Raw genomic sequence first — 25,228 nt, forward strand, 5'->3', positions numbered from 1 at the left:
AGGAATGGAACATCAAATGAGGAAAGAACATCAAAATAAAATTCAAAAGAAAAGGATGCAAAGACCGATGCAAATGATGCAAAGAGAAAAGGAAAGACAAAGGATGAAAATAGAAAGGACAGAGCAAGGGATGTAAAGGAAATGACAAATGATGAAAATAGAAATGGTAAGGTAAAGGGGGAAATAAACATAATGGAAAAATAGATCATACTGAATTGATGATGAATTGATGAGAGGATCACAAACATCACCTCTCACCCAACCATCACAAGACTATACACATTAGAGCATTAGGACATTTGATTGTGTAGGTTTAGTTTACTCAATTCTTTTTCATGGTTATATTTTGGTATGATTTTCATATTTATGTAATGAAAATATCATTTATGGATACCTTTTTATGTTTATTCATGTTTATTTTAATGAAATGTTAATGGTTATGTTCATGTTTATGTTAATGTTCTGATTAACCAATACAATAATGTTTTACAGATCCAATTTGTCCATTAAATTCAATATGAAATGTTTATGCACTAAGTTATTACATATTTTATTTTGAATTTTTGACAAGTCATATGATTACAAGTCCTATTTTGTACAATTACAAATCATACTTACAAGACCTATTTTATACACTTAAAGCCATATAATGAGTTGTTTTTGAATAAACACATTGTTCTTTATGAGTCTGTTTTGAATAAATATATGTTTGTTATTAGATATTTAATGAGTCTATTTTGAGTAAACACATTGTTTTTCATTCATATTAAATCAAGATTCTATTTTACACTTGCGTGATCGGTTTTGTAACATCATATAAATTTAATTTCATTTGACAACATAAATAACCATAATTTTCATTCATAATCCAAAGGTGTTTCAACATTAACAACATACTCTTCATACTCCATAAACAAAACTCATTTAAAGATTTAACTAATGTTGGTGCAACTTATGCAAACAATGTTTAGTATGTCATGATTGAAGGAAACTTCATATATTTCTTCAACAACTTCATTTTTATCTTCATTTCATCATCTTTTATCTGAACTTTATTAACATTTTTCTTTTCATCAATGATTTTTTGGATAACAACAAAATCAGTTATTTTTCTCATAAATTCATTTCTTCATCAAAGTGATTGCAATTCTTTTTCGTCTATAATTGGACACATCACATAAAATAAATTATGTACATATGTGAAGGAATGTAGATTTGAATCACTCCACTATGAAAAAACACAGATTTATAAAAATTATTTTGTACACCCCACACCCATAAAAACTATGACATGAATTCTCATTCTGTCCAATATATTATCAATCAAGAATCCATACCGCAGTGACATTCTTAACGAAGAGGATGAGAAATGTTTTGCCTACTAGAACTCGAGTAATCAGACATGGTTTTGCAAAAGTGGAGAAGAATAAGGTGCACAAATTTATTTCTTCAAAGTCTTTTGGTTTCATCAAGATTTGAAAAGACTAAGCTTAATGTGATACCTATCTTCTTAGTCTATTTTATCTGGGGTCATCCAACTACAGTTTTGTTCATACTATGTTAATAATGAAGATATCTTCTCTATTTGGTTCAGATCCAAAGAGACAAAACTTGTTTTCTTTTGTTGGTCCAAACTTTCGTGAGATGTGTCTTAAATAAGAGGGTGTCAATAACTTGATATGCTACATGATTAATGTTTATTCTAAATGCATTCTTTTGGATAAAAATGTGACGTTAAACTACCATGTGAGACATAAGAATCATATTAAGGGTGAGATGTGATGTGCTCTTAACAATTTCAATTTAATATATTCAACTAGTAAGAAGATTGATGCAAATGGGGATCAACTTTCTGAATTTTTGTGATTTCGATAACTTCACCTAATCAAATAGAGCTTGTTAACCTTCCCATATTGGATTGCAAATTAATTTGGTTTCAATCTAATAGAAGACGACAAACCACTTTAATAAAATTTTGATTTTTGAAGATCGGTAAAACTCGTGAGAGATGGCACTGGACTTTACATAAAGATACCTTTGATAATTGTCTTTTAGTGTTACATTATCAAAATTCAAATCAACTTTTGAACTCTAAATCATTCAGCAATCAATGAGTGACCCAACCAATCTAATTTATCTGAGATTCAGCAATCAATGAGTGACCCAACCAATCTAATTTATCTGAGGGGTTCAGAAAAGTTAAAAAGGTTATTCCTCTTTTATTTGAAAGATTTTTGTTCTTAAAAAGAAATTTAAAATATTTCATGAAGATCTCAAAATCAAGAGGAAGGTTTTTCGTAATATGGATTTCAAAATCAATTTATTAATGATGAGATTAAGTAAACTTAAAATACTTCATGGAGATCTCAAAGACTAGAGGAAGGAGGTTTTTCATAATATTGGTTTCAAAATCAACTTATTAATGATGAGATTAGGTCTCTTGACAACAAGGTGGAGAATGCTGGCCTCCATAGCTCAAAGAGAGTCCTAGATTTTCCATGGTTGAAAGAAGGGGATGATACCTCTTTTTTTCCCGCAGAATATTGTACTTTTGTTTCTCATTATGGTGATTAGGATAGGATTAAACTCTACCTTGTCCGGCTCCCTATATCATTTAACTAAATTTATATCAACCTCGTCTCAAAATTTCAATTCGAGATGAATAAGAGGCATGTTGGAACATATTATTTGTCCCTACCTAGAATCCAAACTTCGACTAGACTAATTCTTTAAACTTCAACTTACCACTAAACCCAAACAAACCTTAATAAATGGGATCATACATTCCACCGAAAAATAATGGGATTACACAAATACATATCTCAAATTAAAAGCTAAATTTATAAATCTTATAATGGGATCACACAGATACATATCTTATATTGAAAGCTAAGTTTCTAAATCTTTAGAAACAGTTATAATGGGATTACACAGATACATATCTCAAATTAAAAGCTAAATTTATAAATCTTATAATGGGATCACACAGATACATATCTTATATTGAAAGCTAAGTTTCTAAATCTTTAGAAACAGTTTTTTTTTTGGTAAAAAGGTAAAGGATGAAATATACCAAGCTAGAGGTATATTTATTTATATGCAAAAAATAATATTATACAAATAGCCTGTATATGGATCTAATTTAATAATCAGCATTGCAAAAATATCACTATTAAGATACTTATAAAACCTCAACTATTCAGAAGCCAATCACATTTAAAGAATTTTTTTGTACAAATTCATACTGTTCAACTTTCACTATCACAGATTCTTTATTGACTGAGAAATTCATTGATACATCTGAGTAAGCTAGTGTCTCCCTAAAAATGAGTCAAAAAATGTCTATGCAAAAACCTTTAACAAAACTGGTAATCAAAAAATAGACTTTTCGTATTTAATCACATCTTTGGTGTTCAAATTGTAGAGCTTGCAAATTTCTGTGATAGTGTCTCTACTAAGGCCATCATTCCCATCTTCTTGATGAACAAGCTTCTCAAGCTCTTCAGATGGACTCAATATCTAATAGATTTAAAAATAAAAATAAAATAATATTAACAAGTAGAGAATGAATTTCAGCACATAACTATAACTACTTTGGATACACTTGGGAAAAAAAGAAATGATAATGTCATATTCATCAAGAATTGGATTGTTAGATAAAGGGGACAAAATTGTGGATTTGATTCTTATTTATCAGTTGCATTTTATTCAAACGGATGAGCAAGAATCAAGTCCGACAATAAACTTGTAGATAGTCCGTTCACTAAAATAATAAGATATGGGGATTTGTAGCTTTGTGCGTGCGTGTGAAAATGCATTGACATGGTTAATAAATTTGAAGCTCAATTGGCATCCCCATTCTAAGACTTGATGGTGATGATGATGACATAGAGGGTTTGGTCCCCATTCAAAAAAGAGTAAATAAATCACTAATATTGTCTCACTAGTTTGATTCTTAAAATTAACCAAATTCCAAAATGATTTCTAAAGCTGAAAATCACTGATCATATTAGTCCTTTAAGATTCTAAACTCCTAAGGGACTGATGTTATCGAGGGATTTCAAGGACCAAATTGCCCAACACTTATAAGCTTAGAGAATAACAAGGTCATTAACCTAAAAGATAGATGATTGCACATCTATTGCACCCAAATAATTAGTATGGTGACATGTTGCAAATTACATAATTTTAAATTTGTCTGCAGAGCAAACTAAAAAGTCTTGTAAGTTAACAATGAGTGAATAGGCCAAATGCTTAAAATAAATGTTTTTAACTTATGCATGAAATGATTTAAATTGAGTAATGAAGGCAAAGCGCTATAAATTCACTAATCCAGAATATAATCAGCGCATATTTGTAAAATTGTTTTTAATACAGCTCTGAGTTCGCTTTTCTCACTCAATATTTCAATTAATAATAGAGAAGAATATGTCAACTTACACAATGTGGTTTATCTGAGCTAAGGCTTTCACTTTGGGAGTCACTATGCTCGGTTCCCTTCTTATCAGTGAAAGTAATTGAAGAGTTGGAGCTATTTGAGACTAGTTGAAACAGTTTCTCACTTCCCTGAGAATTGAAGATAAAAGCGAGCTGATTCTTATGCAAATTTCAAGATAAAAGGGCTCCAAACAATATATGAAAAACCCAATATAAAAAATGACATCATCCTAATGCAAGGCCAACATCATACAAACTTTTCTCCATTACAAATTGATAACATTATCCAAGAACAGTGTAACTTTAATTTCGTCAAATTTTAACTATGATTTTCAGTATCACCACCCTAAATTTAAAGCATATATAAGTAAGTCATCTGGATTTACAAATAAACATCTTGTGAAGATAAAAAGAACACTAAGCTTCAATATATAGCATGAATCCATCACTATTTCAAGGAATAACCTGCTTCCTTCAACAGATTCAAAGTCTTCATTGAAAATTAGAAAGTTGAGACAGGCAAAAGGAAAGTCTAGGATTGAGGCCACAAAAACAGACTAACTCGAGTGAAAGGAGAGGGAAAATAACAAAGAGCAAGTGGAAGATAAATTTATCTACGGTACAAACCTGAAGGGCTCTCCAATGAGAGTACGATCGGTATAAAATCCAGAAGAACGCGACATTAGGCAAAGGCAAAATCTATAATGTAAAATAAATATGGATTAATATCTACTGAAGCAAATAATGAACAAACATTAAGCTAAAGAGTAAATACACAATCTTGAAATCTTTGCAAAAAGCCATGATATCTATGCATGAGTAATTAACATTCACAGAGCACATACTTACACTAAGTGCAGAGGACAATGGAATCAAAGAAACTGAACCATAAAAGAATTTCCTGTGTACAGTTGTGCCCCTGTCAACAGATAATAGTTCATATCATAAATTTAAATCACAAGCTGCAGTAACACATTTCAGCTTAACACAAACAAACTGGTTCCGAATCAGTCAATGTGAGGAGAAAGAAAAATATTAATTACCTCATAGCAATATGCCTTAGTCTACGACGAACAAGTTGAGCATTTAAACTGGAAGAAAAAACACAATTACCATAAAATAAAAATCAAAAGAAGCAAAAATATAATGACAAACTTAGTTTTGCTACTGCATTATGTTCCTACATGTGACTTTGCAATTTCAACAAAACCTAAATGTACATAAATTAAACCCGAATCTCTCAAAAAAAGATAGCTACGAAATTTAAAACAGACAAACCAATAGGAGCCTCATTTCACAGTGCAAACAGTTCCATGTTAAACATCAAAGTGAACAAGAATTGAATAACACAATAAAACTGAATGAGTAAAACTATAACCACTTGAACCGAACAGCCACAAATAAAAACATTGAAAACTCTAACGGAAGAGAAAATTCGTTCACAGCAAAACTAAAATTCAAACAGAACAGCACATTATATGATTAAACACTAACCTCGACGGGTAAACGATTTCAACGCCAGTAACTTCCTTTGAAATTGATTTCAAAAAAATCTCCGACGGCTTAACCCGAGACAAAAGCCATAACCCCAACCTACAAAAACTCAATCAATTTCAAGACCAAGACCAATAATGACTCAAAAAATTACGAAGCAAAACAGAAAACTCACTCACCCGTGAATCTTCTTTTTCAACGATCCATCAGGTGCTTTTTCCAAAGTAACCCAGCCATTATTCATCTGCAACAATATAACACAACAGCGACAATGTCAAGAAAACGAGATACACGCGATGAATAGAGAAATGAAACGAATTAGACCTTGTCAGCGACGTAATCGGTACAGAGTTCAGCTTTGGCATTGAAGGATTTTTCAGCATTGTTAATGTTGTTCCATAATTCTTTGAAGGAGGAAGCGGATGAAGAAGGAGGAGGAGGGAGAGAATGATCAATGGATCTGGTGAAACACCAGTTTCTGGCTCGTATGGGGAAGACGATCAATTTGGCTCTCATGGTGATAAACCCTAAATGTTGGGGGTGAAAGTGGAGAAAAACAAGTTGAAGTTGAAATGGAAAGCGGCGCGGGCTTTGCCGTTGGGGTCAGCGAGTGACACACCAGTTGAGTTAGAAAGCCTTTTGCTCTCTCAATTCAATTGCTACTCTATTGCTATAACCTCTTTTCTTTCCCTTCTTTTTTACTCTATTTCTAGAATCTGGATTCATCTAAACTTAATTATAAAAGGTACGTGTATAATCCGTGTATTTGTTTTTAAAATTAATAAAAATAAAATTAAAATAAAACAGATTGTTTAATAAAAAGTTTATTTTATATATATATATATATATATATATATAATATATATATATATATATATATATATATATATGTGAGTTTTTTTTAAATAACTAACATTTTCAAAATTAATTACAAAATAAGAAATTTTTTTAATTTTTTTTCAAAATAACCACCTTTAAAAAAAGATGCTTAGATGAACTGGTGCATCCGTCTTCTACCAAAATGAGGCGTCTAAGGCCTTGGCGCCTGCATTGGAAGCCTCATGAGGAGACGTCAATGGTCATGGCGTCTGCATTGTGCCTCATGAGGAGACGTCAATGCGTATGACACCTACTTAATGCATGTTGAGGAGGCGTCAATGTCTATGGCGCCCTGCATGTCTTGACATGTTAGGCGCCCAGCCTTTTGGCACATGCATTTTATATCTCCTCTGTATAAATACCTCGCCCTATATGCAATATTTTTCATACAAAATCTTTCCCTACTACCATATTTTCTTTCATTCAACTCCACTCTCCTTCAAGTTTTTGTGTTTTAACCATGTTTGAATACATTCCCAAGCGAAATGCCGATTTAATTTTTTTCGTCGTTGCGTCTCCGATAAAGATTCGACTCCGAAATATAGATTTGTTTGAACGTCTTAATCGGATGTTGAACAGTTGGTTAGATGGAGAAATTGGAGATGGTGAAAGGATTAGAAGAATCGAATGGCTTGTGTCCATGTTCAACCAAAATGGAGAAGTGCGCGAATGAATGGATATCAAGACTGACCGAGACGTTCATAGGATGATGCATTACATGTTCAAAATTGTTTTGATGGTTGTAATCGCATAGTCCTTCTATTGTAGTTATTTTAATTGTTTGTGTTATTGTTTATGTAATTGTATTTTCCTCACAAACTTATAATATGAAATAAATTTAGTTTTTCATATATTGCAACATAGGTACATTTGAATTTATCTGGTTGTGCTCGTTCCAACACTAGGACAGTTAGTACGATTGCGACCTGGTTAACGGCATGAACTACATAATCTAACCATTTTGTTCGATGTATCCATTTCGATTCGAATCCGGGTGCTGTTTGGACGATCCTTTTTCTTCCTTCGCATAACTTCGTTGTGTCAGACGATGTCCCCTTGATATTCTGGTCATTAATCCTCTTTTGCCACTACGAAAAAACTAAATTTATAAACATTTGATAGGCCAGTGATTTTGTACACTTCAGATAGCAAGTATGATGGATCCCTTCGAACCTTTGAGCATGCCGCAATGACATGGGAGCAGGGCGTAGGAAAGGCTTAGAACTTTCCGCAATCGCACCAACCTCTATCTAGTTCAACTATGTACTGTCCCATCGCCATGCCCTCATTGTGATCCATGGACTCGGCAACACTATACCAACCTTTGGTGCGGTAAAACACCGTAATGACATATGTGTTTGCTTTGGCAACTTCATGTCTAATGAATTTTATTGAAGCATCACTGAACAACTGCCCAGATTGCAACATTGAGCTCCATTTCGAACGTCTGGTCTCAAATAGCGCCCCTAGCCTGAAATATGTTGCCTACACCAAAACAATTATAGGTAGGTTACAGATGCCTTTGAAGACAAAGTTCATTGATTCCACGATATTTGTTGTCATGTGGCCCCAACGTTGACCGTTGTCGTATGCCCTAGTCCACTTCTTCAATGGAATATTGTCGATCCACCGTAATGCATCTGCGTTTGACAATCTTATTTCTTCATGGTAGTGTTTGAAATAAGGTTCTGATAATGTGTAACCTGTGTTGACAACCTTCTTCCGCAAAGTCTTGTCTTTGATTTCCCGCATGAAATTCTGAGCAATATGTCTAATACAGAAGACATGCGTCGAAGGAGGATCTTGCCAGCCATTATCAATGTTATTATATGCACTGATGATTAAATGGTGTCTGTCGGAGATCAAACATAAGTTAGGTTGCAGTGTAACGTGCAATCGGAGATTTCTTAGGAAAAAACTCCATCCCGCAACAGTCTCCCCTTTAACAAGGGCAAAGGCAATTGGAAAAATATTGTTGTTTCCATCTTGTGTCACTGCCATCAGTAACGTTCCTTTGTATTTCCCGTACAACCATGTATCATCAATTTGTATAATAGGTTTACAGAAAGAAAAACTTATGATGCATGGTTGATATGCCCAGAAGAGACAGTGGAATATTCCATTTCCAATAGCACACGTCCCGTCTTGTCTATACGCGGGCAACGTTTCCAACTTGACAATAGTCCCTGGAACATACTGTTTTAGAGCCAACAAGTATTTTGGAAGTTGTTTGTAAGACTCCTCCCAATTGCCAAGCACTTTTTCAACAACCTTTGTCATAGCTATCTATGCCTTCCTATATGATGGAGTGTATTGGTACTTTATCCTAATATGCAAGATTATTGTACTCACCTTTAACGATGGATTATCGCCAATGACAAATAATATTTCATCGCATATTAGCTGAGAGCTTAGTTTCCGATGATCTTGCATTGGGTTTGTCAGCATGCATGTGTGAACTGGACCCGTGGATCCAATCTCCCAAGAATCACTCATCTTCTGAAGCTGACAACCTGAAAAGGTAGTGCTCATTCAAACGATAAATTTTATACCTCAATGCATTAGTTCTATCAACTTTGAAATCAACTGATAGTTGCATGTGAAATTTTTTGATGGCTTTTACACAATCCTCTTTTGTGCGAAATGTGTCTCCTTGTTTCAAAGATCCTTGCATTTTCACATAAGGATTGTACCACATATCCGATGAAGGTTCATCAGAACCCAAATTAAACCTTGTCATGTGTTCAGGTGGACAATATACACGACTAGTTGGTAATGGCTCCTCTTCCTTATCAGCGTTCACCATTGAATCAACCAAGATCTCGGCTTCTTCCTCTTCGTCATCTGCAACATTCACCTCAGCTTGTTCGTCATCAGTTTCACAAAAGACTTGTGACTGATCAATGAATTGAGACACTTGTTGTTGTTGTGGGAATATATACAACTATATATCATTGTATCCTGATTGTTCGTGACTGAGAAACATATGTTGAACATCTTCATCATCTCAAATCTTCTTATGATAAAACTTCACCTGGCTTTCTGCAAACCAAATCGGTTTTTATAGATGATTTGGCCAACATGGCTACACTGCAATTTCCTTTTTATTCTTTGTTTCAGATGTGAAAAATTTGATCGTCGATTTATTGTAAACCGAGTTATCTCTGTGTTGCGAAAACAAAAACCGAATAGTTGATGCTCAAATATTTCACCTTCGATATGGGCACTGATCATGTAATGTTGTGAGGAAGACATTTTTTTAATTCTAACTTTATTTTCTATACTGAAATTGAATGCATTAATGTGTTGTTCAAATTCACTTAAATAGCATAAACATTGAATGCATTGATCACTCTATTCATCTGCACAGACTTGACCATGCATGTAGTGACAAGAACACACAAGGAATGCATGCAGTGACAAGAACACACGACGCATGCGCCCAAGGAATCTTTGCACACAAGGAATCTCACAAGAGAATCTCTGCCCTAATAGTCCAAACAGACGCTCATTCCCTAGGCGTCAAGAGCAAGGGCGCCCCTTCATTACAAAGACTCCTAGGCGCCAAGAGCAAGGGCACCTCTTCCTTGCATGTGACTATTCACATGCAGACGGCAAAAGCAAGGGCGCCTCTTCCTTGCATGTGAATATCACATGCATGCGCCTAAGAGTATGGCTACTCTACTTTGCCATGCATGCAACAATCACATGTTGCGTATGTTGCAAACCTAGTAAGACTCCCTCATCTATAAATAGGCTTCAAATCACAATATCAAATCATCTCCAACACTAATCATCTATACTCTTTCTTTACCACACTCTTTCTCTGCCACACTCAAGCTCTGTAACATCAAATTATGTCTTTGTTGACTATGGATGATGAACACAGAGGAACACTCGAGAATATATCGACATTTGTATGTTATCACTCTCTTTTTACTTATTCCATATTTAATTCATATACCTTTGTTATCTATGTTTGTATTATGTATTACTTCTTCTTATTGTATTTCTTACTTATATGTTATTAGGACCCAAAGCGCTTTCGATGTCGTGTACATGAATATATACCCCACGATCATTTGGTAGAACCATATATTAGAGGATGTGGATTTGGAAATCTCCTCAACATTGTCTCATACTCGGTAGACTACAAGTTCATTCTTGCTTTGTTGGAGAGATGGAGACTCGAGACCCACATATTTCACATTCCTTTCGGTGAGTGTACCGTCACACTTAAAGACATGTACATGTTGTTGGGTCTCTGTATAGATGGTAAGGTCGTGAATGGTAGAGTAAACCAAGACAACTCTATCTGCAACGAATTATTGGGTGCCTCTTTATGTGACGACCAGACTGAGTGTGAGTCATATGGTAAAGCAAGTGGGCAAGGTATAAATTTAAAATACCTTAAACAATATTATGTGAGTATAATATTATCCGAAGAATCAACCAAGTACGTAAAATAATTAAAGTTCGGTGTTATATTATGATTTTATTTGGTAATTTTTTATTTCCAGAAAGTACAGGTAATTCAGTAAATATTATGTATTTACCGTTGTTACGCAACATTAATAAGGTAAGCACATATAGTTGGGGTTCATATGTGTTGGCTCATCTATATAGTGCAATGTGTAAAAGTGCAAAAAAAAAAAATACTTGTACGTTTTTTTCATGTGTGTATTTGCTACAAGCATGAGGTTGGTCAAAAATGTCGTCACTCGCCCCGATAAACATGAACCCATTCATGTTCCCGTTTGCAACAAAGTAACTGTAAATAATTATATTTTATATTACAGTTAACTGCAAATAATATTTTTCAATTTTTTTAATCTAAGGTGGTCAGTAAGGGGGATGAACTACAATAGGTGTCTGAAACACGCTATAGTAGTTTATCGCAATCTATTGGACCACATAGGACCAGACGATGTAATACTCCTACACAACTATATTTTAATTTTAAAATACTTATCAAATTATTTATCATCTAATCGTTTCATATTGTTTTACAGTTTATCTAGAGATCATATATGGGTCTTGATCATCATGTGAACTATGACGATGTTGTAGTTTGGACAACAAATACACCAATTATCTAGTTCACTACTGTGGAAATGCACTAGAGTGATCAGGTCAAACTGCAGTTCGGCATGCAACAACAGATTCCAAAACCTCCGACGTGATTGGGGAATTAGCATAAAAAAGAGTTGATGCCCAATGAGATTATTCCGACGGGAGAGACTTTGCAAAAGAGATGTGTCATCAATGGAGGAATCGACGACAACACATCTTAAAAGAACCAGTCATCCATGGTGCAAGACCAACTCAACAATATATGGCATGGTTTAGGTCGGTAACAACTCAACAATTTATGTCTGAGCCGCGATATTTGATGGATCCACGCCAACTAGCTTCGTCATCGTACGCCCAACAACAAGTCCCCGTCCAACACCAATGTCAAACCACCCAAACCCAACAACCAACCTCACAACATCAACCTACCACATACACCAAACAACCAAACATCCAACTTCGCAACCCATTCATGTCATCCACCCAACAACCAAACACCCAACGTCGCAATCCATTCATGTCACCCACTCAACCACAAAACAAAGAATCAAACCCTACCCACCAACAACCATACGCTTCAACCACAACCGTCTATAGCCCAGATGATTTATACAAGTCACTACATCGTAACCCCCCCCCCCCCCCCACACACATCAATGACCTCGGAGACAAACTAACGCACCTGGATGTGGAACAAGGGGACGTTTCGATCAGGCTGGTCATTAAATTTTTGTCAATCCCATGTAACATTTATTATATCATGAATAATTTTTTTACATTATTTTTTATTATTTCATAAATAAATAAAAATAAAAATAAAAATAAAAAATACAAGAGTGTATGCGCTAGATGAATTGGCGCATACACCACAAGCATTAAGTAAGCGCCATATACATTAACGCCTCATAATGAGGCACAATGCAGACACCATGGGTCTTGGCGCCTCCTCATGAGGCTTCCAATGCAGGCACCAAGGCCTTAGGCGCCTCCTCTTTGTAAAAGACGGATGCGCCAGTTCATCTGGCACATCTTATTTTAGAGGTGGTTATTTTGGATTTTTTTTTTAAAAATTGTTATTTTGGAATTACCTGATCGAGTGATGATTGATGTGAAGGTCTGACGAAAGTTCCAGCGGTATTTGACAGATGTGTCAAATACAAAGACCCAAAACACCTCAGAAAAATCGTGGGAGACCTCGGAGATAAACTAACGCACTTGGATGTGGAACAGGGGGACGTTTCGATCAAGCCGGTCATTAAATTTTTGTCAATCCCATATAACATTTATTATATCATGAATATTTTTTTTTTTACATTATTTTTTATTATTTCATAAATAAATAAAAATTAAGGGTAATGCTAACTTGTGTCCCAATGATACATGTAAAAAATTTGTATTGAAAAAATAAATAAAATTATTAATTATAAGTTTATAATAAAGTCAATATACAATTTTCAAGAATTTATTTCTATATTGATCTATTAACTTGTGTCCCTGGGGTACAAGTTAGCATTAACCCAAAATTTAAAGAAAAAAATTAAAAATTAAAAAAACAAATAATATAAAGTGGATTTTTAATTTACTTCAAATTATAGCTTTAAATTAAATATAATCTAATAATTAATTAATATTTTTATATCAATAACATATATTTGTGAAACTATTACATCAATAACATATAACTTTTCTAATATTTTGTTGTGTATATATTTTAATTAATAGTATAAATTATTACATTAATAATAAGTTCAACGAAGAGACATAATGTTATTATAATTATTTAAAATATGACTTTTTTAGTTATAATTTTTTACATATTTAATCCTCTTAAGATAATTTAAAAAATAATTATTAATTAAAAAATTGTTATATATATATATATATATATATATATATATATATATATATATATATATATAAGAGAGAGAGAGAGAGAGAGAGAGAGAGAGAGAGAGAGAGAGAGAGAGAGAGAGAGAGAGAGAGAGAGAGAGAGAGAGAGAGAGAGAGAGAGAGAGAGAGAGAGAGAGAGAGAGAGAGAGAGAGAGAGAGAGAGAGAGAGAGAGAGAGAGAGAGAGAGAGAGAGAGAGAGGAGAGAGAGAGAGAGAGAGAGAGAGAGAGAGAGAGAGAGAGAGAGAGAGGAGAGAGAGAGAGAGAAGAGAGAGAGAGAGAAGAGAGAGAGAGAGAGAGAGAGAGAGAGAGAGAGAGAGAGAGAGAGAGAGAGAGAGAGAGAGAGAGAGAGAGAGAGAGAGAGAGGAGAGAGAGAGAGAGAGAGAGAGAGAGAGAGAGAGAGAGAAGAGAGAGAGAGAGAGAGAGAGGAGAGAGAGAGAGAGAGAGAGAGGAGAGAGAGAGAGAGGAGAGAGAGAGATTAATTGAAATACACTGTCAGTGTAAAATGGTTTTACACCATCAGTTAATTATAGACGTTGGATATTAAAAGAAGTTTGACTTTTATTTTAAAAATCTATAAAGTAATACAAACGGGTGATGGTGATGAACCGACGGTGTAAAACTTTTTACACTGACAGTGTATAGTAATTAATCTCAGATATATATATATATATATATATATATATATATATATATATATATATATATATATATATATATAAAATAACCATTGTATTTTTTTCTTTAAACAATTTTATTCAACAATTAATTATATATATTTATATTTAATACATATTTATCTTTTTCTTGTGTCAAGCTCGTATTTATTTATCTTTAACACATAATAAAATGTATTGAAACTAAAGTTATACAAATAATCCTTCAAATTCCTAAAATAAAAATATTTAATATTTCATTAAATGAGTCATTCATTTTTAATTATTTTTTTTACAAATAATTTAATTATTTTAAAATTGATATAATATAGCTTACCAAAAGAAAAAAGAATCGATATAACACAATATTAAAATATGCATTCTCTACTTTGTTATAACTGTTTTTAATTTACTTCACATATTTTTGTTCATTCACCCAATTTTTTTAAAAAACATTATATAATTTATCTTAAATATAATTAAATTAATTTTAATTTCAATTGTAAAAATTTGTGCGTACGTACAAATTCGAATTATAGTATGATACATACATTTGTTAACCGATATTAAAAGTGATTATTTTATTGAAGTTATATTAAAAGATTTAGACACTTATAATGAGCATTTCACCTCTATTATTTAAGTTTATTTTAATTGAAAATTTATGGTTTTATAAAACTAACAAATTGTTATTATTTTTAGAAAAGTATGTAGACTCAATTACTACCGAACAGTATTAAATGATGCACTATCAAAATTAAATGTATCACAATAAATAAAAATTATATTCTGATTCTTCATTTTTTTTTTATGTATTTTTTCCATTATGGAATTTTCCCACCTAATAAACCGTTAAAAATGGTACGAGATACATACTGATCAGCAATTTCTTTATCATTAAACGTTTTCTGTTCTACGTGTTAAATCATTTCTTTTCCATTACACGTTTTTGCTCGTTTTCTATCATCAAAGAAGAAATTAAGCTACTATTTAATATATATATATATATATATATATATATATATATATATATATATATATATATATATATATATATATATATATATATATATAAAATTATAATTAAATTTAATACATTATTTTCAATAATGTAAAAGTAAAATAAAAAATTAATATGGATTAAGTTTTGCATAAGAGTCTAGAATTTTATAGAATAATAAATTAAAATTAAAATTATAATAAAAAATATTATATTTAATATTCTAAATATTTTGAATATTTTTTATTTATATAAACTAAATATTCGTTGCAAAAAAAATCATATTCGATAATAAAATTCTCAGTTAAAATTAAATTTAAAATTAGATTCGAGTTTAAGATTTCAAATTAAATTTGTTATTCAATCTGATGACTAAGAGTTTTTATAAATCAAATAAATAAATAAGAATTAAGACTTACTAACATAAAATAAAAAGTATAAAAAAGATTATTTATATTGAGTCACACTATAAACCCCTCCATAATGATGTGAATTTGTAATCAAAATCGTTTTTCCCAATATTCAAAAAGTTTACATTTTTCAAGATTTCCTTCTGTCCATTATCCCAAATAATATCATCATAAAACCAAAAATTTTATCCCTAATGTTTCACATAGCTGTTATCATCTTGTGTCCATAACTCATTGATTTTTCACAAATAATATCAGCAATTTCTTTTTCACAAAACCAAAACTTTTGACATACCCAAAATTCATTCAATCTCAAGCTTGAAAACCTAAGAAAATCCAGAAAACTCATCACTAAATCAAAAGTCTTTCAGGCTTTTGGTTTATTAAAAGTATTATCTAAGGAGAAACTATAGCCACCTCTCTTTTGGTTTATTAAAACATCAATACTCCTTCTAGTTTTAAATTAAGCATCTCCGACATCTAATTTACTTAAGATTTTTTATCCACTACTGAAACAATTTGCTGGTATATCTAAACTTAGACAAAATTGGTGCATGCTTTAAAACTAGAAGGGGAATCGATGTTAGTTTTAACCGAACTTAAAGAAGGTATAGATATAATTTTCCCTTGTTTTATCGATTAAGGAAGTGCTATAATGAGAGTTGTTTTCTTAAGACTAAATTATATATGTTTTACTGAAATTGTATATAAAATTAGTGTCTCAAAAACTCTACTATTATAATTGATCATCAATTAGTCACCATTGACTCTAAATTTTACTTAAAATTAACCGAATCAAGTAAAAAAAATTAACCATGAGTATCCATTTATAGGATTTATCAAATAATTTAAAAGTATTGATCTAATTATAAAATTGAATTCATACTAAAAATATATATGATTTAACATAATATTTTATGTGCTTACCCTCATAAGTAATCTTAAATTACCCTACCTTATAAACTAGCGAGTTTTTGATTTTGGTCCTGGTAAAAAAATTTGACTTAATTCCTATATCTCACTTTTGTATTGATTTTAGTCCTAAAAACAAAATCCGTAGAAAAATCTAAAAGAAAACTGCAGATTTTCCTGCAAAATTTGACTTTAAGGACTAAAATGAACACAAAAAATGAGATATAGAGACTTAGACAAAAAGAAATTACATGATCAAAATCAAAAACTCAGCTTCCTTAATACTAGAACTAGGCAAATGCTAAAACTCAATTGTTACAATTTCTTCTCTTCATATTAAAATTGATCTTGCAAAAATATGTAGAATATTTTATTTTAATTCTTATGTCACTATTATTGGAGAAACTAACTTATGATCATCAACCTCTTTTTAACCACAACAACACTAGAATTGCTGATTGAACCTGTCTTCCAATACCATGTGGATGCTTTAAACCTCCACATTCACCTGCAACAACCACCATCTTTGAGAAACCAGTTGAAAGTCATATGGGTAGGTTCCATTTCAAATGAGAGAATGGGGTGTTGAAATGCCAAAACTGTTGTGTGAAAAAATTCAGGATCAACTTGTATATATATTTTACAAATTACAATCACTGTTAGAAAAGAATTATGTATAACAAGCAAAACTCGTCAATAAAATTGCTAATTCTATTATCATACATGACTACTCAAATGAGCAAAATACACTCAAACCTATGGTAGGACAATTGTGTCTAGTCCTGAGCCACGGCACAAGGAAACTGTCATTATCTTCAATCTTCATTCATTTTCCGCAACAAAATTTGGTTCTTCACCTTGGCAAAGGTACTCATCACACTGTGATGCTGATCCCCAGTCCTTTCTCAGCCGCAAGATGTCTTCAGTGAAAGTAGAACCAGGTGCTCCGATGAACACGCTAGACATAGCACAAATAGTCTTGTCCAACATAGCTTCCACCTTCAATGTGAAAATATTCATAATGAATATCACCAAAATAAATTGAAAGAGAGTGGTTTTGCTATTTCCTAGGTATAGTTTAGCACAAAATAGGAACGGGTGGTTTGACAAAAATCATATATGAGTGAAACTGAGGAGAGAGAATAAGATATATGTGTAGAGGTGATTTAAAATTTGGACACTTAACTTTTGTGCATTTTCATGCTAAATTGTTCACGTACAATTAAGCATTGTTCTTTAAAAATACAACAATCACATATGAATACATGAGAAGACAGGGAAGAGGAAAAAAAAGAGATACAGGAAAAAAAAAAGTGGAAATTAGAGTAGTACAATTATATGTTCATACAAAAGTGCGGACCTGTTTTTAGTTCAATATGAACATGAATTTAATTGAAATGCATCGATTGTGTAAAAGGATTTTACACGATCAATTAATCATTGACGTTGAATGTTGGGAGAAATATGACATTTATTTTAACCATTTATAAAATAATGCAAACGGATGATGATGATGATGAATTGACAGAGTAAAATTCTTTCCATTGACAATGCATAGTAATTAATTTCTATGAACATTTTCCTTTCATTTCGAACCTGCAAATTTTTTAGGTGACTACAAAAAAAAAATATTGGCAGGATTCTTAAACCTATTCCCAGACTGAAGCCAATCCAACTGCAAGACAAGTCAGACAACTAAAGGCAACAAAATTGAATACCTTAGGAGCTATGTTCCAGAACTTGCAACAGTAATGCAACCGTAAACAGGGGAGGGGGGCATGATCAATGGATATGGGTAGTAGTCTTCTTGACAGTTTTAGTTTTTTTTACATATTTTGTAAATTGTAACAGAAGAAGGCCTAAGCACAAGATCAGGAGCTTGAGTCTAGAAATTAGTCTTTTGTAAATACAAGATAAGACTACCTAGAATAGACATGGGAATGGATCCTCTCATATTTGATTTACACATGAGAGAGTAATGTGTAATCTCTCCCACCATTCAAAATGAGAGCAACACATATCAAATTAGTTTAGACAAATTTTAATGGTGAGAGATTACACATTACAATGAATCCAACTCCTCTCTAAGATATGGTAAAAGCTTTATCTTTAAAGTACCAAGTTACCAATTTTCATCTGTAAATTGTAATCTTAATTGATCAGATGCTGATGGTTAATTTAGGTCAGTTACACTGTTTAAGTATAAACCACATGAAAAAAATGAGAAATCACTGTCATCTCACCTGTGAATCTCCCTCAATATTATGCCTGTATAATAAAGCATCCCATTTTTCTGCTATATTCCGAGCTGGCCGAATTACAAGTGGAACAGGCTTGCCATTCAGCACAACCAGTGACTGAAGCAGACCAGTTTCACTTGCAGCTGCATCCGTAGAAAGATATATGATGGGTGCATCGGCCCTCTCAACCACCCTTGATATGCAATCTGCTGCTTGAGGGATGGGGTAAAAGCAACTTGGTTTTTTAGCATTACTGTAAACATGAAAATGGAGCAGTAAGGCAATATGATGGAGGGAAAAAGAGAGCCAGAAAATTGCAGCATAGTTTCATATGAAGCAAGAGCTTTACATGCATTACTTTTTACATTATTTCCCGGAGATCATGTCAAGTATGAAATGAAACAAAATGCTAAAAAGAAAATAGTCATGACGCATGAACCATGAAAATGCAATTGGCAATTCATTTGAATTCGATCTTGCAGTAAGAAGCTCTACACAATCATGCAGTCAACAATTCGAAACCGTTGGATCAAGATCAGACCGTTTCAATTTCATGTTATCTTTTAAATGGCCTTAAAATTAGAGCTGATCTTGATCCAACAGTTTTGAGCTGCTGACTACATAAACGCGAGGAATATTTTATTAGACAGATCTTAAATTCAATCTACTTTCCAAAAAAAAATGCCAAAGCAGGCAAAAGTTTGCTCTAACACATAAAACTCGGGAAGTTTGCTTTAACACATAAAACTGGGAGCATCAATTTATACACCCCATAATCCTATAAGAAATTAAAAGAGAATGGGAAAAAAGGTTGCACCAGAATTTCAAAAAACCGTGTCTCCGAAAATGCAATGCAACAAAGTTCCTTCCCAAGAATGTCTGAACAAAACGCTGAGCAGTAAGCAAAATAAGACGACTAGGTTCAATCAAAGTCTTGCATTGGTGAGCAATCGGTCCACCCGGCTGCATAACCCATTCATGCTCCACATCAGCATAAAACACATCCCCAATCGCCATAACATCGTCATCATAAGAAAACTTAGATATAATATCTTGAACAGTCTTCTTCTTTGGCTTCCGAGTATCCTCATCATCCCAAACACCCTTAGGTTTACTCATAGACAAACCCAAACCACTCAATTTCTTCAACTTTTCATCATCCAAATAACAAGGTTGAGGCAATGCGAAATAACAAAGAAACTTATCAATGTGCATGTGATCCTTCTTAACATTAGAAAACTCATCAAAAGAAATAACAACTTTTTTCCCTAAGCATTTGTTTATGTGATCAATGTCAATAACTCTATCGTATTGATAATCAGCTTTAGAACTTGGAATCACCAAAACCCTATTAAGAAGAGCAGCGAAAAACATGTGCTTTTCTAAACAAATCAAATGGTTTGACATTTGACCAGAAACACAAATAGCAACCAAAAATTTCCCTTCTTTAGGGTTCCATTCAATGGTTTTTCTCTTTGATAAATTCTGATCAACTGTTCTACATCTATCGTAATTCCCAACATCAAAATTTCCGAAATTGAATTCAGGATCAACCACGTCCCCTGACTTATGCGGATTCAACAGAATCTGTTGAATCTCGTTGTTGATAGAAATTTGCTTGAACAGTGCGGATTTCAGATCTTCCACTAGGTTCGGGTGTTGGTTCGGATCCGAAGCGTTGGTTTGGAATGTGCGATTGAAAGCGGTTGAGAGAGTTAGTTGTTGTTGGCGCAAGAGGTAAATGGCACGTAATTCCGATTCCTTCATTCGATCAGAAACGGAATCGGAGATGAATGTGGCGGCGGACAAGTGTTGTCGGAGATTGGGAATTGAGAAGAGGAGAAAGACGAAGAGGAGAACAATAATGGCGATAATGTACCTCATCTGGAGCTTGCAATTGACTCGCCGGAACCGTGAGTTGAGATCTTCAACGTGGAATGCTGCGGCGGAAGTGGCGGTGGCGGAGGGAGGAGTTCGGGGTTTTGTTGAGTTCTGGTGGATGAGGGTGTGGTGGTCCTCATCCTCGTCGGAAGAGGAATCCATCCGTATCGGCTTGTGAGCCACGGCGGAAATTGAGTCGAACGAGGAGGTTAGTGAGTGAGTAACTCGGTTGTGGTTGAGGTAGAGAAACAATGTAAGTAAGTGAGTTGTGACTCGTTGAGTGTGACTCGGTTGGAGAAGGTGAGTGGAGGTGTGAGCGAGTCAGGGATTTGATGAAGATTGTGCGGAGTAGAGTAGAAGCTACGGAGAATGTGTCGGTTGTTGAAAAATGAAAATGACTAATTACTTGCACCATTACAGACTCTGTGTTATGAAAATAACCACTTGATCCATTACATTTTTCAAATTGTTAAGATAAAATGTTCCTAACTTATTTTTACTTCTATTAAATTTATTAAATAATTAATATATCAAAATATCGGCAATCATGAATTCTACTAAGAAATATTTGTGTGATATAAGCGTGTCATATATTTAATTCCTAATTTATTATATTAATTATTTAAAAATATAAAATTAATATTTTTTATAAATAGGACAAAGAAAAATGACATACGTTGAAAAATATTATTGAGAAAATTACATTAAACTCCTTAAAATCATTTTAAACGAAACAAACACTTTCTCTAATTTTAAAATAGGTCAAATACTTTCTGAAGTCTTTTATATAATTTTTTTAAGAGTTTCATTTTTTTGCTGTTTTTTTCTTTTGAAATACCTGTTTTTAATTTAGAAAAGATATTTTGCCAGTGTTTTATTGAGAAAGGAATGGCTGAATACTATTAATAATATAATAATAATTAAAAAAAAAGTTATAAATATTAACTTAAAAAACTATATTTAATATATATTTGTGATTTAAAAAATTGTTTGGAAATAAAAATAATAAAAAGATTAAATTATTACAAAGATCAAATGTAAGTGATCACATAAAATATATGACCTTCAAAATATATATTAATTTTCCTTAGTTCTTATTAATATACAAACAATTTATTATTTATTAGTATAATTAGTTTTTCTCTTAAAACACACAAAAAAAACATTTTCTTTCATTTTTTGCTTTGCCTTTATTTTAGTAGTGATATTTTTGCAATTCTATTATATCAAGTAAACATATTAGTTCCTAAAATTTAAATTAAATAGAAAATAAATATAAAATAGAATGAAGTTTGAATATCATAAAATAAAATAGAATGAAGTGGAGCAGAATGAATATTTTATTATATCATTTAAAATATTTATAATGAAACAAGACAACAAATTTATTTTATCCAAATCAAAAGAAAGAAATATGGTCATAAATAATAAAATGGAATGAAATTCATACCATTTCATTCAATTTTAAATTATCTAAATAATATAACATCATTCCATTTCATTGCATACTACTCTCTTCCATCTTATTCCGTTAATCTAAACAACTTTATTCTCCATCTTCCATGCATTGGATAAATTTGAGATTAATGACATTCTTAGGATTTTAGATATGTTGTTAAATTTGTACGAGAGATATGTGAAGTGCATGTCTCTAATATATTCAGGGATTGTCTTTTACACATTCGTTTCGTTTATGATTGTTTATTGAGTCTCCTTCTGTTAGCCAAAAATTTCTATTTGGGAAAAGTCAATTGAATGTTGCAATTAGAAAATGTTAAATGTTGGTATTGATTGACACACGTTGACAAGAACAAATATATCGTCTGGAACGTTCGACTAGCATCTTGAAATATGGTTTGGAAGAATCTCAAGAGCAGATCTTGAAACATGGTTTGGAGGAGTCTCAAGAACAAATCTAATTGGCACTCGACACTGTGTCGAATTCGAAGCGTTCGGCGGACTTCAAAGAATTAGAAGATTTTAGAAACCAAAGACTTGAAGAGAGGTCTTAGCACTTTCATTAACTACCTTCGACGAGAAGGAAGTTCCTAGTCGCTAAGAGCAGTTACGAATGTGGGATAGTGGTTTTCAACAGTTTTTAAGTTTTGTCAACGTGACAGTGCTTCAAAGGACTAAGTTTCATGTTCTTACTACATGTCTATTTTCTAGGAGTAAGTTGTCGGAGAGGGTTATCGTTAGTTTAATATAAATAGTAGATTCATACGTTGTAATTAAGGTCGCAAAATTTATATACTTTCTTTATAGAACTGGAGTACCTGAGTCAAAAACTGAAACAATTTGTAAGTAACATGTGAGTCTGCGCCCCTTGTCTTTATGTTTCCTCAATTGAAACACTTTACAATTCTTGTCATTTTCCATGCTTGTCATTTCCTGCGTTTTGTTTAATGTTATTTATTGTAGTTTTCATTTATTTTAAGGTCAAAGGGGTTGGCGTATATTACTCCATAAATCTTCACCCAATGCATGACTTTATGTAGGACTACGAAAGCATCATGGGATACAACAGATGGTCTGGATCAGACGAGGATGATGTGTGAGTCAAGCACTTTGGCTCGAATTTCAGCATATGTGGCTGAAAATAAATTTATAGCGACCTTATAGACCGGATCTTAATAAATGTTGGATGTCGAAGCCATGGTGTTTGAAGTTCAAAAGTAATTTGGCTAGAATGGCCAAGAAACAACTTCAGAAAGTCGCAGACTCGATTATATATACGATAACAGGCCTTGGGGTTTGAGAAAGACCTGTTAACCTCGACCAAACAGATGCAAGCTTAAGATCCTTTAGAAGAGGTAGATTTAGGAGATGGTACGACTAATATGCCAACTTACATAAGTGTCAAGCTCAACCGTTATCGTCGTGATTATGAGTGGCTGCTAATAAGCTTGCGTGATGTTTCAAAATAGTGTTGTGAAGGTTATTGTAGTAATGATCCGCCATGTCTTTGTGAAAACCGGAACGACAATGAAACATGAAGGTGATGAAATAAGGTTATAGTGGGTTTTTCTTGAAAAAAAGTGGTGGTTTATAGGAAGTTAACGGTGGAGATATATTGTTTCACGGCGAAAATCATAACACGAACGATGGAGTTGGTTTGTGTGTGAAAGAAAAAAGGAAATGGGGTGGTTCTGTGGGGGAAGAAAGCAACTGGAATGTGAATGTGAAATTGGATGTGTGTATTAGTAGTGGGTAACGTCTTGTTTTCTGAAAAACACTGAAATTTTTCTTTTCTTTCCTACTCGATGCCCTTTTCCTTTGGATAAAACAAAAATACTTCCTTAATCACGCCCACTTGTCCCTCCCCTATTGGTCTCCCTATAATCAATTTCTTTTTTTTTTTAAAACCAACAGGGACGCAACACAATAACTTTATAGTCGACCCCTCTCTCTCTTATAGCTATCATGTGAAACAATTGTAGAAGGAAAAAAAACTATTTTTTTGTGTGAAAGAAAGTAAGCCCCCTACTTAAATTATGCACTGTTACGCGTTTGAAAGAGAGAGAAAAAAAATCCCACTGAGCTGGTGCACGACTGTGTGGCTAACAAAGGGAATCCAATGCTAGTTCAAAATTATCACTTTCTTTGTTTTGAATATTTTTTTAAAGAAAATGCTTGGTATATAAATTAAAACAAATATCCCTAATCAAAACTCAAACTAAATGATCAAATAATTCTAATTAAATAATTCGAAGATTTTGACAAAGAAATAAAAATAAAGGGGTCAAAATAAATAGATAAAATGCATGCAAAATGCTAGAAAAATTAAACCAAATGCACTAAAATGATTAACGCGAAATAAACTTATCAAAAGCATTCAAGTTTTGTCAAATTTTAAAATATAAAACGCCCGATTAAAATGCTCAGACAGATCAAAATGTGACAAAAAAATTAGCCGAAAAATAAAACGAGCACACCAGGTTAAACTACGCAAAACATAGATTAATAAAACCGATGCTTGCAAGCTTGATTTTAAAATTTTTTGCCCGCTGTTTCGACGCACATTTGACAAATAATTCAACCGATCTGCATGTAGATCCGAAAATTCATTTCGAATGATATTTTAGGCATTATGCAGTATGGAATGCATGTTATGCTATGCAAATATGCAATATCTATGATGAATGCATTGAATTGGTGGTTCAGGGTCAAAATCGGGGTGTGACACTTACTCCTCTCCTCAAGAATTTATCTTGAGAGTATCCAATAAACTTAAGAGCTTTTAGTAGGTTAAACTCTTGAACCCCCTTATACAAGGAACAATGAAGTTTATAACTTTCAACTAAATAGCAAAGTATGGAGTAAAGAGGTGAGTCTTCCTTCTAAACGGCAAATCGAAGA

At 32.8% G+C, this 25,228-nt stretch overlaps 2 protein-coding genes across 3 annotated transcripts; both read right to left on the reverse strand.

The window, feature by feature from the left end:
* Positions 1–3,196: 3,196 nt before the first annotated feature.
* On the reverse strand, positions 3,197–6,640 carry LOC127076188 (uncharacterized). 2 transcript variants are annotated; one of them, XM_051017770.1, is made up of 8 exons: positions 6,256–6,638; positions 6,111–6,175; positions 5,932–6,030; positions 5,481–5,528; positions 5,287–5,356; positions 5,065–5,136; positions 4,441–4,566; positions 3,197–3,519 (listed from the first exon to the last, which is right to left on the reverse strand). In XM_051017770.1, exons 1-8 carry the CDS (start codon positions 6,445–6,447, stop codon positions 3,373–3,375), a joined length of 819 nt encoding a protein of 272 aa, XP_050873727.1. In that variant the 5' UTR covers positions 6,448–6,638; the 3' UTR covers positions 3,197–3,372. The 2 variants fall into 2 exon arrangements, with proteins under 2 accessions (XP_050873727.1, XP_050873728.1); XM_051017771.1 differs by lacking the exon at positions 5,481–5,528 and having other exon boundaries at positions 6,256–6,640.
* Positions 6,641–17,350: 10,710 nt separating this feature from the next.
* On the reverse strand, positions 17,351–21,317 carry LOC127076189 (O-fucosyltransferase 36). Its single transcript, XM_051017772.1, has 3 exons — positions 19,806–21,317; positions 18,992–19,241; positions 17,351–17,747 (listed from the first exon to the last, which is right to left on the reverse strand). Exons 1-3 carry the CDS (start codon positions 21,029–21,031, stop codon positions 17,571–17,573), a joined length of 1,653 nt encoding a protein of 550 aa, XP_050873729.1. The 5' UTR covers positions 21,032–21,317; the 3' UTR covers positions 17,351–17,570.
* Positions 21,318–25,228: the final 3,911 nt, after the last annotated feature.

The sequence above is a fragment of the Lathyrus oleraceus genome, chromosome 4, assembly GCF_024323335.1.
Source record: "Lathyrus oleraceus cultivar Zhongwan6 chromosome 4, CAAS_Psat_ZW6_1.0, whole genome shotgun sequence".
In the NCBI taxonomy this organism is placed as follows: Eukaryota; Viridiplantae; Streptophyta; class Magnoliopsida; order Fabales; family Fabaceae; genus Lathyrus; species Lathyrus oleraceus.